Below are 13,399 nucleotides of genomic sequence, written 5' to 3'. Positions count from 1 at the left end.
CTCAAAAAATGCTGGTGCAACCTACATGAGGGCTATGACTACCCTTTTTCACGATATGATCCACAAGGAAATTGAAGTGTACGTGGATGATGTTGTTATCAAATCCAAAAGAAGTTCAGACCACCTAGATGACTTACGAAAGTTCTTCGAGAGGTTGCGTAAGTATAATCTGAAGTTGAATCCAGCAAAGTGTGCATTTGGAGTACCCGCGGGAAAACTATTGGGATTCATCGTTAGCAGGAAAGGCATAGAGTTGGATCCATCAAAGATAAAAGCAATCCAAGAGCTACCTCCACCCAAGACCAGGAAAGACGTGATGAGTTACTTGGGAAGACTGAATTACATCAGTCGGTTCATAGCTCAATCTACAGTGATCTGCGAACCCATATTCAAGTTACTGAAGAAGGATGTTGCCACAAAATGGACAGAGGAATGCCAAAGGGCTTTCGATAGAATCAAAGAATACTTGTCCAACCCACCAGTATTGGTCCTACCAGAGCCTGGAAAGCCTTTGTTATTGTATCTATCTGTCATGGATAATGCATTTGGATGTGTATTGGGGCAGCATGATGAGATAGGTAGAAGAGAGCAAAGCTATTTACTATTTGAGCAAGAAGTTCACACCATACGAGGCAAGATACACGTTGTTGGAACGAACATGTTGCGCTTTGACTTGGATTGCGCAAAAATTTAGGCATTACCTGTCTGCATATACCACGTACTTGATCTCAAGAATGGATCCACTAAAGTACATCTTTTAGAAGCCCATGACTACGGGTAAACTAGCGAAGTGGTAAATTTTGTTGAGCGAGTTTGATATTGTGTATGTGACACAGAAGGCCATCAAAGGACAAGCCCTGGCTGATCACCTCGCAGAAAACCCAGTGGACCAGGATTACAAGCCGCTCACAACCTACTTCCCTGATGAAGAAGTTTTTGTTTGTAGGAGAAGATATATCAGAGTCATATGATGGATGGAGAATGTTCTTTGATGGAGCATCAAACTCTATTGGAGTTGGAATAGGAGCAGTCTTAATCTCAGAAACAGGTCAGTATTACCCAATCTCAGCTAAGATTAGGTTCTACTGTACCAATAACATGGCGGAATATGAAGCTTGTATTCTCGGACTCAGGATGGCCATCGACATGAATATCAAAGAACTCTTGGTGATAGGAGATTCTGACTTATTGGTTCACCAGGTGCAAGGAGAATGGACCACTAAGAATGTCAAGATCCTTCCTTATTTGCATTACATAAAAGAGTTGAGTAGGAAATTCACAAAAGATTGAGTTCAAAGCATGTCCCCTCGAGCTCAAAAATGAGTTTGCCGATGCTTTGGCAACATTGTCCTCGATGATTCAACATCAAGACAAGAATTACATCGACCCTATAGATATAGAGATACATGATCAACATGCATACTGTTTTCATGTAGATGAGGAATTGGATGGAAAACCTTGATACTCATACATCAGAAGACTGATAGAGGCACAAGAATATCCTGAAAATGCTACAAGCAAACAGAAATGGACTTTGAAGAGGATGGCCAATCATTTCTTCCTTAACGGAGAAATCCTATATAGGAGAACTTCGGATTTAGGATTGCTGAGATGTGTCGACGCCACAGAAGCGACAAGGCTTTTGGAAGAAATATATGCAGGAACATGTGGACCTCACATGAATGGGTTCACTTTGGCAAAGAAGATTTTAAGAGCCGGATATTTTTGGATGACCATAGAGAGAGATAGCATCCAGTTTGTGCAAAAGTGTCATCAGTGTCAAGTGCATGGAGATTTTATACGGGTTCCACCGAATGAGCTCAATGTGATGGGTTCGATTATTTCACAAAATGGGTCGAAGCTTCGACATACAAGGTAGTGACTAAGAAGGTAGTGGCGGACTTTGTTCGCAATAACATAGTTTGTCGGTTTGGAATTTCGGAATCAATCATAACAGACAATGCAGCCAACCTCAACAGTGATCTTATGAAGGAAACTTGTGAAAGGTTAAAGATTGCTCATCGAAATTCTACGGTTTACCGGCCACAGATGAATGGAGCAGTTGAGGCTGCAAATAAGAATATCAAGAAGATCCTAAGAAAAATAGTGGACACTCACAGGCAATGGCATGAAAAGTTACCATATGCTTTACTTGGTTATCGCACCACAATCAGAACATCAACTGGGGCAACTCCTTACATGTTGGTTTACGATTCAGAAGCAGTAATACGTGCTGAGGTGGAAATACCATCTTTAAGGATTATCCAAGAGGTTGGTCTGGACAATGCAGAATGGATACGTAGTAGGCATGAACAATTGATGCTCATCGATGAAAAGAGGATGGACGCGGTTTGTCATGGCCAACTCTATCAAAACAGAATGACCAAAGCGTTCAACAAGAAAGTCAAACCTCGACAGTTAACACCAGGGCATTTAGTATTGAAGAAGATTTTCTTCATCAAGGAGAAGCCAAAGGGAAATTTTCACCAAATTGGGAAGGACCCTACATGATTCATAGAGTACTCTCAGAAGGAGTGGTAATCTTAGTGGAAATGGACGGCAGAGTGAGCACAAAGCCAATCAATTCAGACGCAATCAAGAAATTCTACATCTGAAGACCTCAAGATTAGCGCTTATTTTTTGTACTTTGCATTTTTCAATGTAACAGAACTACGTCTAGACCTGACTTCCCACGGTGGGGTACGTAGGCAACCCACATCGGATCCGGTCTCCCTTAGAAAACCCAAATCATCATTTCTATGTATTTAGAACTACGCTCGACCTGAATTCCCTTGGTGGGATACGTAGGCAATCCTTGTCGGATTTGGTCCCTTGCATTTTTCACTTTCATGTTGTATTTGTACTACGTCCTGACCTGATTCCGTTTGGCTACGTAGGCAGCCTAAGTCAGGCCTGGTCATTGCATTTCATATTTTTCACTTTCCTCTTGTATTCGAACTACGTCCCGACCTGATTCCACTTGGATACGTAGGCAGCTTGAGTCAAGCTCGGTCATTGCATTACATACTTCTATTTCTCCCACTTGCATTCGAACTACGTCGCGATCTGATTCCTACATTGGGGATACATAGGCAGCCTGAGTTAGGTTCGATCGATGCATTGCATAATTTTTATTTATTGTTTTTTTTTCTTTACTTACCCTTAGGAAACACTTCCTCATAGTTAGCGTAACCTCAGAATATTGAAGGATATCGATCGTCGCAGTGTCTACAAAAAAGCTAGGAAAGCTTCATCAGAAGGATAAAAGCTGCAGGAGGCCTACGTTGGATATAGTCAACAAAACGGAAAGCTCAATGGACTTTGGAACATGTCATAATCTAAAACGCTAGAGAATTACTATATATATGCCTAATATATACGTAGTATACTTATTTTCTAGAAAAACAAGCTAATTATTTTAAAAAATATTCTCTCTTTTTTCACTCATCCACATAGCAAGTCTCTAGGTTAAGAATCTATGTGCGGTACTGACAAGGTGTCGAAGGATTCTAATGACGAGGCTTCAGTCCACAAGTCGATGCAAATCAACACCCCCTCCCAAAACTAAAATTTTCTTTGAGTGCAGGAACACGGGAATCAAGAAAATAACATCAAGTTTTGGGGCATGACCAGACACGCCATTCGACTTCTCACAATCATAAGCCAAAATACTTTTTTTCTACTTTATTTCCCCGAAGTACTTCAACTTGCATCTTACGTCTAAATATATTTTGTTTAAATCTTTGCAGGTACACTCAAGATCTAGATCAAATACTGAAGAAAAGAGGGCCCTCGTAGGAAAATAGGATGTTTAATTTTCTGTCAAAATAACTCCACCAACTGGAGCTTGTAATCTAACCTCATCAACAACTCCGCCAACCGGAGGCTATACATAACAAATGTCACTCAAACTCTGCCAACCGGAGGTTGTACATAGTAAACATCATCAAACTCCGCCAACCAGAGGCTGTACAAAGCAAACATCAATCAAATTCCGCCAATCAGAACATGTATATAAGCAAAGAAGCAATACTCCGTCAATCGGAGACTAACATCGTAGCAACGTCACCAAAGCTCCACCGACCGGGGGAATGCAAGCATAGCGACGCTGTCATACGCTAACAATAATATGTTACATTACAAGCTTTACATAGCCGGATCCAGGCTTTTTACATTACAACAGCCCCGCCAGTCGGAGGCTTTACATTACAACCTTTACACAGCCGGATACAGGCATTTACATTACAACAGCCCCGCTAGCCGGAGGCTTTACATTACAAGCTTTACACAGCCGGATACAGGCTTTTACATTACAACATCCCCGCCAGCCGGAGGCTTTACATTACAAGCTTTACACAGCCGGATACAGGCTTTTTACATTACAACAGCCCCGCCAGTCGGAGGCTTTCCCTTACAAGTTTTACACAGCCAGATGCAGTCTTTTACCTAACAACCGCCCCGCCAGTCGAGGGCCTCTACATTACAAGTTACTTTACCTACATCACACTCACAACACAAAAAGAAACATCAACAATCGTTTGAACATCTACACTCTACTCCTTACATTACTATTTCAATTTATAATTTTTTTGAACCGCGACAAGTACTTTTCACCCTTTTACATGTTTTGCAGGACAAAGCATTACGACGAGGAATTCCCTCTAAGCAGCAAACTAGGGCAAGTTAGTGCAATGTCAAGCATCACTAGCTACGTCAAGGATTCACTTTCAAAACTCAACTCAACTCAATTTCCAGAAGTTTCAGATTTTAATTTCACTTATAGCTCTTTCATGTCTCAGTTCATTGTAACTCGACACCGGGGCATCCTTTTGAAAAATCGTCTATCTATCTTGGGTCTCCAGTAAATTGCTACGGAACATTTCTCATTCAAGTTTCTTTAGAACCATATCTCATCCCTCTATTCGTGCTAATCACTTCATACCTCGCCACCGAAAGATTTCAGTATTACCATAATTCGATACTGGGGCAAAATTTTAATAAAAATTTGCTATGCTCTCGAACTACATTTGGCCTGATTTCTCATGAAACCTGAGATATGTAGGCAACTCAGGAGCCAGAGTTCGGCCATAACTCCATAGCCATTCTTGCCAAGTTATTGCTCAAAGTGTATTTTGGTGGGTCGCCTAAAATTGAATAATGTCAATATTTCTTTGTCCACGTCTTTTTTACTCTCTTCCATGAACAAAGAAAGGGGCAAGCTGTTGACACCCAATTTTGTCTCTCCACATCTAATAATAATAGTAATAATAATAAAATATATATGTCATGAAAATTTTATAGGAATACGAAAAGATTTTTGGATTATTTATTTTACCTGATAAATTTATTTCATAAATGTTATTTCTTACAAAAATTAAATGTATTATATTACTACTTACTTTGTCATTTTTAAGTAAGTGTCGTTCTTAAGAATTGAATCTATTTTCATTCAAATATAATTTATGTTGTTGCAATAGATATTTTTGCGTACATTTTTTAAAATTAGAAAGCTTAATTAAAGGGTTACTAATTTATATTAATTTAATTTTAATAGTGACTAATTTTATCAAATAAGCTATTCTTGCAAAATATTTATTTTTAATTTAATAAATTATGACTATTTAATCAAGAAGTAGTTATAATTTAATTGGAGTTAATTTGAGCAATTTTGGCAATCCAAGTCTTCTTAAACCGGCCAATCTGTGTATGCCACGTAGGCGAGCACATGGATTGTGCTTATTTAGTTTAAATCTTGACCCTACGATTAAATCTAATGGTCTTAGTTAATTAATTAAGCTTTTACCATTATTTAATATATATATATATATAACTTTTCCTTTTAATTCCTGATTTATCTTAACCGTCCGATCGAACGATCGAACGGCCCGAATTAAATAAAACATTTTCATCTTTTTCAAAAATAGTACAACCCATCAGCCGCCTGCCATGTCGCTTCTTCCCCAGACCGATGCCCCAACGTCTTCTTATTTTTCCAGAAAAAAAAGACGATGCCTCACTCTTTCTCCTCCTTCCCCAGGCGTTTTTCATGTTGCACGCTCACCTTCCCCTTGCCCCTTCGTCCTCTCTCATCAATCTCCAGTCGTTTTGTCCCATCAAGAACGGCCAGGAACCGCCGAAGAACGACAATATCCGGCGGTTTCCAACATTATCTCTGTCGCCGAAGAACGACAATATCTGGTGGTTTCCAACATTATCTCTGCCGTCTATCAATCACAGCCCCCTTTCTATCAACTTTACATCTTTTCCGATTTATATTTTGACCCAAAGAAGGCCTAGAAGTCTCGACCATCATCATTGTTCCGCCTGAAAAGTGGGGGACGCGAAGAACCATCGGATTTTGGTTCGTCTCACCCTTAATCTTATGGGTATGAGAGTGGAAGCCTCTCCAAAATTACCTATAAAAGACCCCTTGGGTTCTCAATCGAGGGGATCTGGGGGAAATCAGCAAAGAACGATCCAAAAAACAATCTAGAAACAGAGAAAAAAGGCATCAGAAGGAAAAGAAACGGATCCAAGAACAATCCAACAATCATCCAGGAAATTCAAAGAACTATCCAAACGAGAAAATATTGCAACACACTTCAAGTTTTTTTTAGAGTTCAAAAAAAATTCTCTTCTTTTTCTGGTCCTTCTATTTTTTGGAATTAGAGTTTGAGAAAGTTCGAAGTTTAAATCTCTTGGCTTTGAAGTTCTAGTTTGCTGCTCTACACAAGGTCGGTATTCGTCGTCATTTTATTTATTTATTTTTCGGTTTCTTAAAATATGTGATTATTTAAAGCTTCCTCTTGGTATCTGCCAAGTTAGTTTCTATGTTTACTCGTTGAGTTACTAGTATGAAGTTTCGTTAGAGCTTGAATTCATTAGTTCTTTTAGGAATCTACTCTCCATAAACTGAGTGTGTGAGAATTAAACTGCCTGATTTTCTTCAAAGTTACTTGATTATAACAACCTGAGTATTTTCTGTTCCTAAACCTTGATGATTGGTTTCGCTCCGAAGAAGTTGTCGACACAGAAAAAAAAAAAGATTTTCCCAAGCTGATCTTATTGTTGTTTTCCTTAAAAGGGGGCTACGGGTAAGGGAAAATCTGATCCTAATATTTTTCCTTAATTAATGTTTGCATATTAAGCTGAATCATTGTACGTCTTCGTCTCTTTTGAATGCGTTATAGCTTGAAAGTCGTATCTCTAGAGTAATCCTTTGGTTAAACTCAATTTCAAGAAAGCATTGATGGAAATGGTTGAACATTGCATTGTTAAATTTTCAGTCATGTTAATTCTTCACTTTCAAACTTAATAAGTACTCCAAATGGAGTCTGAATTAATGGACAAATATGTTTAAGAGTGTAAATGCCTGCACTTTTTCTTGAATTATGCACCATCTCTCCATGATAAATCTAGTTATGCCATTGTGAGATATTTACGCCAAGAAACCTTAGAAATATTATGCCAATAACAGTGGGCCTTCAGTTTCAGCTTATTCATAACTTATGTTTCATCTTATAATTTAATCGAATTGAGTTTACTTTAATTAAGCTCTATCTATTTACTATTTGAAAGGATCAAATATTTGTTTTACCCTCCATTCCTCACATGACAAACAAATATTTCTTAAATAGGAAGAAATGCGGACCTTTTTGTACCAACACATGTTGGTTGCTTTCTCGCATGATTTAAGAGGGAAATACATACTTCATTTGAGTATAATATCACATCTTTGTTTGCTGCTCTTTTATGACATATTGTTTAAATTTTTTTTATTTTTTTTGGAATATAACTTGTATTCATAGGTATCACTTCAAGTTCACATACTTTTTTGATCGATTTTTTGTCTCAATATTAAGTTCCTAATCTCTCTTTGTTTCCTCTTCTTATATTTTCATGTACAATCGGAGGGCTGGAGTTTCTACTTTGGAACTCGTTATTGGCCTAAAATATCAGGCCAACAGCAATTAGGATCATTACAATACTTGGACTCTCATAATTAGGAATCCAATATTTCTTAGCCTTTCTCTTTTCGAGTCTTAATTATATTGTTTGGATATATTGGCTAACCTTTACTTGCAAGTTTTGATATATTGTTTGTCTTTTATTTTTGAAGCTTATTTTACATGAACTGATATTATTTGTTTATGATTTTAGTTGAGACACATTTAGAACAAATGATACAAAAGATATTCTCTTAAAAATTGGGTTAACTTTTTTACTTATAACATTCTTTTAGGCTTCTTAAGTTGAAAAGAAGGGCTAATAGTTTTAAAAGATGTCCAAATAAAGTTCAAAAAGGGTGAAATAATATTTCATTTAGGTGTTTAAGTAGGAAAAATAAATATAACGTTCTTTTAGGCTTCTCAAGTTGAAAAGAAGGGCTTATAGTTTTAAAAGATGTCCAAATAAAGCTCAAAAGGGTGAAGCAATATTCATTTAGGTGTTTAAGTAGGAAAAATAAATTGGGATTTCTAACTAAATTTGAGATTAGTTATAAAAGTTAAAATAATTACCCTTTAGAAATACATAAGGATAAAAATAATCACCTTTAGCGATATATAAGGCTAAAATTATCACCCTCTCAGAATATATATATTTTTAGAAAAATAGGATTATATACTTTGTCAACAAAAAATAAATATAATTGTAGAATGAGTCTCAATAGTTAGGCCTATTTTTATACTCTTTACATCACTCCTTTATAAAATATACTGATTATTCTTATTATTATTATTTTATCAAACATTGCTAAAAACTTTAATCTTTTAACATGCTATTTCAAATTTTAGATATGCCAACAGGTTCAAATACAAGGTACATACATATATATGTCATACATATAAAGGTATATATTCTATATTTTCTCCATATAACCTAGTATTATCTACAATCTCTTTTACTAATGTTATTTATTTATTTTTATAATATATAAATGCCTACACTTAAATTTACATATTACTTTACTACATATAATCTATCGTCAATTTGTCTATACATGTAAATAAATAATAAGTGTTCATATGTTCTAAACAACTTACATGTATACACTATACTTTATAATAAACATAATTTTTATTCTATCTAATATTTTAATATTTAGTATCATTATTATTTATTTATTTTAATTTTTTAGGAAACTCTATTTTATCCAAATTACATATTACATATTACTACTTATTTACACTCCGCTACTATCTTATTTTATTTTCACGTCTTAATGAAATGACGTATTTTCATAAATTCAACATCTATATATTTCTTAGGATAATTCTACTATGATACATCTATATTTTTTTAACATATAAAAATTAACATACTTTTAAGTACATCTATTTATTTATTTATTTTTTACATGATAAAAAACTACTATTAAATCTATTTTATAAGGCATATATATGTCATATCTTGTATATTATTCTTTTCTTAAACTAACCAATTAACTTATCATTAATTTTTAAAACAGATAAATAAACAAGTTTTCCTAATCATATTTTTCTAAATTGAGTTTAAGGACTATCTTCGGATAGGCTCTGAGGGGTGCCTAACACCTTCCCCTCGAGTAACCAAAACCCTTACTCAGAATTTCACTGGTTTCGCAAATCAAAATAGAGTTTACATTTACATATTTTAAAAAATGGTTTTCCTAATATTTTCCTTAAAATTTAGGTGGCGACTCTAAAAACAAAGCAAATTTTTTTCAAAATCAGAGTGACAGCCATATTATGTTGTGAACTGTTTCGGCTTGTTCGAAATAGGGTGCGACACTCACCAAAAGCTATCAAGAAGTGTGGAATGATCTCAACGGAGTGCATGTTGATGATCCCGAACACCTATATCTGCGACATAAAATAATGCAGGTCAAACTATGTAAGTACAATAAATGTACAAGTATGTAATATGGATTAGTAATATAATAACTGGATTGATGACTAGATACATATCAAGCAAAACAATGTATATGGAAGTAGTGAAAACTATTTGTACTTTACAGTAAGGTATGCAATATAAGCAATATGAAAGTATAAAACTTTCCTCTGTGGGAAGTTACTCTAACTGACAACTATCACTATGAGCCTAGCGGTGATACAATGTTGCACCAATATTTCAAGGGCACCCTATACTTTTCTATGGTATATGATGCTAACTATAATTGTGGATCCCTCTAATAAGCCTTCTTTAGGCACTGATGAGTCACCTAAAAGTTGATACGATCCTATCGTACACTGGCTACGTAGTTTTATGGGGCTTTGATTTAAAAATAGAATCTTACCTTGTAACACTTCAAAAGTGTAAAAAGTTAATTGGAAGTTGGGATGAGAAAAAGGCATTTGGAAATCTATGAAAAGTAGAAATGTAAGGACGAGTTCAAGAAAGGTGAAAGGGTTCATGGTCAGTGAACCCAACCTTGAACCCGAGCCTTGTGAAAAATATTCTAAGTCAAGGGTCTAAGGAAGGGTTCAAGTATGGTGGAAGGGTCCAGAGTTAGTGAATCCATCATTGAACCCGACCCTTGTGAAAAGTATTCTAAAGTAAGGGTCTAAGGAAGGGTTCAAGTATGGTGGAAGGGTCCAGAGTTAGTGAATCCATCATTGAACCCGACCCTTGTGAAAAGTATTCTAAAGTAAGGGTCTAAGGAAGGGTTCAAGTACGGTAGAAGGGTCCACAGTTAGTGAACCCATCCTTGAACCCCAGCCTTGTGAACGATTCTAAGACAATGGCTTAAGGAAGGTTTCAAGGACAGTGGAAGGACCCACATTCAGTGAACCTATCCTTGAACCCGAACCTTGTGAAAATTATTCTAAGGCAATGAATCACGAATAGTTTCACGGATAGTAAAAGGGTCAATAGATGGTAGGCCCATCTGTGGAGATTGACTTAGAAAATCCTAGACGCTTCACATACGGAGAAACGATTAATGGTCTGTGAAAGGCTTCTGTAGAGGGTGTTTCAGCAGTTTTTAAGCCAGGGGTATTTGGGTCTTCTTTTATGCATTTAATACCTAAAATATGTCGTTTTGATCCTAATTCTAATCCCTATATAAGATTTCTAAGTCCTAAAATTAGCCATTCTAAATTCATTCTCCTAATTCCAAATCTCAACCAAATTCATCCTCCTTAATTCTCTCTCAAGCTAAGGAACAAGAAGCTAGTGTTTCAATTCAAAGTCTTCAATTCACCATTTTGGGCGCTTTGATTATCAAGGTATTTAGGATTTCACCATTGGATTTCATTCATCTAGTGGGTCCCAAAGGATTTCTAAGTTTCCTATTCAATTTCTCCTAAATTGTTTAGGTTTCATGTGATCTTCATGAGTCTTAATTGATGTTGATTAAATTGTTCAATTTCAATCTTCCTATGTATGTGTATATTAAACTATGATTTCATATTGATTTCTATAAGACTCATGCATTATTCATGATTTTAACTATGAATTTATGAAGATATGAGTTTATGAAGAAAGCTATGGATTTGTGACTGATGATTTATGAAAGTTTATGCATGATTTATGAAAATATGTTTTATGATCTAAATGTTGCTTTCAAGATAAGCATCAATTAAATTGTGAAATGATTTCTCACATTGAGAATCAAGAGTGGTGAAAGGTTTTCTCACACATAGTTTAAGGAACTACTCTATAATGATTTTTAATCTTGGATTAGTAACTAAATTGTGATTTTACATGTATGATGATTATGTTAATGAAATTGACTATTCCGTTGGGATTTAACTTAGCACCAAGAAAACTTTGAGGTGGAGGCTCAAATAGGGTAGTGTCTAGTAGCAACCTCTAGTTATAAACTACGTGCCCACTTAGGATTGTCTTAAATGACCCATCGAAGCCCTATTCTGTGTATATTCCGTAATAGGGTTATCAAATGGTCGACTGCGAAACCCATCAAAGTTGCAAAATTGTATACTATTACGATGTCCTCAATCGACGATCGTTCAACGGACTACTTTTGTGATGTATGTCACATGAAGAAGCTCAGCAAGGCTTGCAAGAAGTACATGCTTTACTAATAGCATATGATATGATACAGTGTCCTACCTTGGCAAGTAAACTCCCCCTTCTCGATGTGGCAGTTACATCTGGTTCCATGTTATAGCTCACATGGACTACAATCCAGGGGCGGATCTATGAAGGGGTGTGGGGGTGCCACGCCACCCCCGAACTTCGACGGAAACTCTCTCTCTCTATATATATATATATAATATTTACATAGGTATATATACATAATATTTATATAAATATAAAGTGTGCCACCTAGAGAACAAAATTGGCTTGTGGTGCCACGGCAGGAGGGCAACTTTTGAAGGCTAATGTTGCGGGTTCGAATCCTATTTGTACCTATTTTTTTGAGAAATTTGTTGCAGACGTTTTTTAAGAAAATAAAAGGCTCCAAGCACCTTTTTTTAAGGAAAAACAGCTGGCACATTTTTATTTTATAATTGTTATTGACTTTAATTACATTATTACTCCTTTGACTTTCTTTTATTTGATTAAATACAAATAAAAGTGTTCTCTTTCTCTTCAACTATTTCCAAACCCTTTTTCCTCCAAGTTTCAACTTCTCCAAAATTTTCATTGTCCCATTCCGAACCCAAATCACTTGTTGTCGTTGTCGTTGCCACCCCCGCCCGTCTTAGCATTCCGTCCAGCAGCTAAGCCTCATTTGGGTGCAATTGTTTTCACTTTTCTCCATCCATCCACAACCTTTTATAGATTGTAAGTTTGTAATTCTATTTTTGTAAGCTTTTTTTTATTTCTATTTCTTGAGTTCTTTTAAGTTTTAATGAGTGATGATTGATTTCATATTAGACAAGAGTTTTGATTTTACTTTGATATTTCTAAATTTCTAATGAACATTGTAAGACATTATTGGTTAAAAATTATGTGATATGAACCATGTTAATTTGAATTAACTATGACTTACCCTATTTAATTTTGTAGGAAAAAGAGTACTAATTGCTCACTATAACCCTCGAATAAAGGATGAAGTGAGGAACCATTATATTCGAAAAGGGCCTTGTCAACCTAAAATGGATTCATATCCTCCAACTGAAATTGGAAAAAGAATGCGTCAATTTTGTAAACTTTGGTTTGAAGGTGCATATTCTAAATGGTTGGAGTATAGCGTGGAGAAAGATTATGTCTATTGTCTATGTTTTTATTTATTCAAAGATGATTTTTCCATGGAAGTACAAATGAGTTTTACACAAAATCGGGTTTTAGGAGTTGGAATAGGGCACTTGAAATATTCCGTAAATATGTTGGTGATGTTAATAGTATTCATGACAAATGCTTCAACAAGATGCTAGATTTGTCAAATCATCATCAATCAATTCAAATTGTTCTTGATAAGCATTCTCAAAAGTTAAAAAATGAGTATCGA

General features: G+C 35.6%; 1 protein-coding gene across 1 annotated transcript; it reads left to right on the top strand.

The window, feature by feature from the left end:
• Nucleotides 1-1,543: 1,543 nt before the first annotated feature.
• On the top strand, nt 1,544-2,511 carry LOC107058569 (uncharacterized). Its single transcript, XM_015304402.1, has 2 exons — nt 1,544-1,875; nt 1,980-2,511. Exons 1-2 carry the CDS (start codon nt 1,544-1,546, stop codon nt 2,509-2,511), a joined length of 864 nt encoding a protein of 287 aa, XP_015159888.1.
• Nucleotides 2,512-13,399: the final 10,888 nt, after the last annotated feature.

Source organism: Solanum tuberosum, unplaced genomic scaffold (genome assembly GCF_000226075.1).
Source record: "Solanum tuberosum cultivar DM 1-3 516 R44 unplaced genomic scaffold, SolTub_3.0 scf00548, whole genome shotgun sequence".
NCBI lineage: Eukaryota > Viridiplantae > Streptophyta > Magnoliopsida > Solanales > Solanaceae > Solanum > Solanum tuberosum.
This window is presented reverse-complemented; position numbering and strand designations above follow the sequence as displayed.

Excerpts from the sequence above, each read along its gene's own strand:
- LOC107058569 (XM_015304402.1), top strand. The coding sequence starts at position 1,544 with ATGGCCAATCATTTCTTCCTTAACGGAGAAATCCTATATAGGAGAACT. Across the intron at positions 1,876-1,979 it reads TCGAAGCTTCGACATACAAG|TGATCTTATGAAGGAAACTT; the intron begins GTAGTGACTAAG and ends CAACCTCAACAG.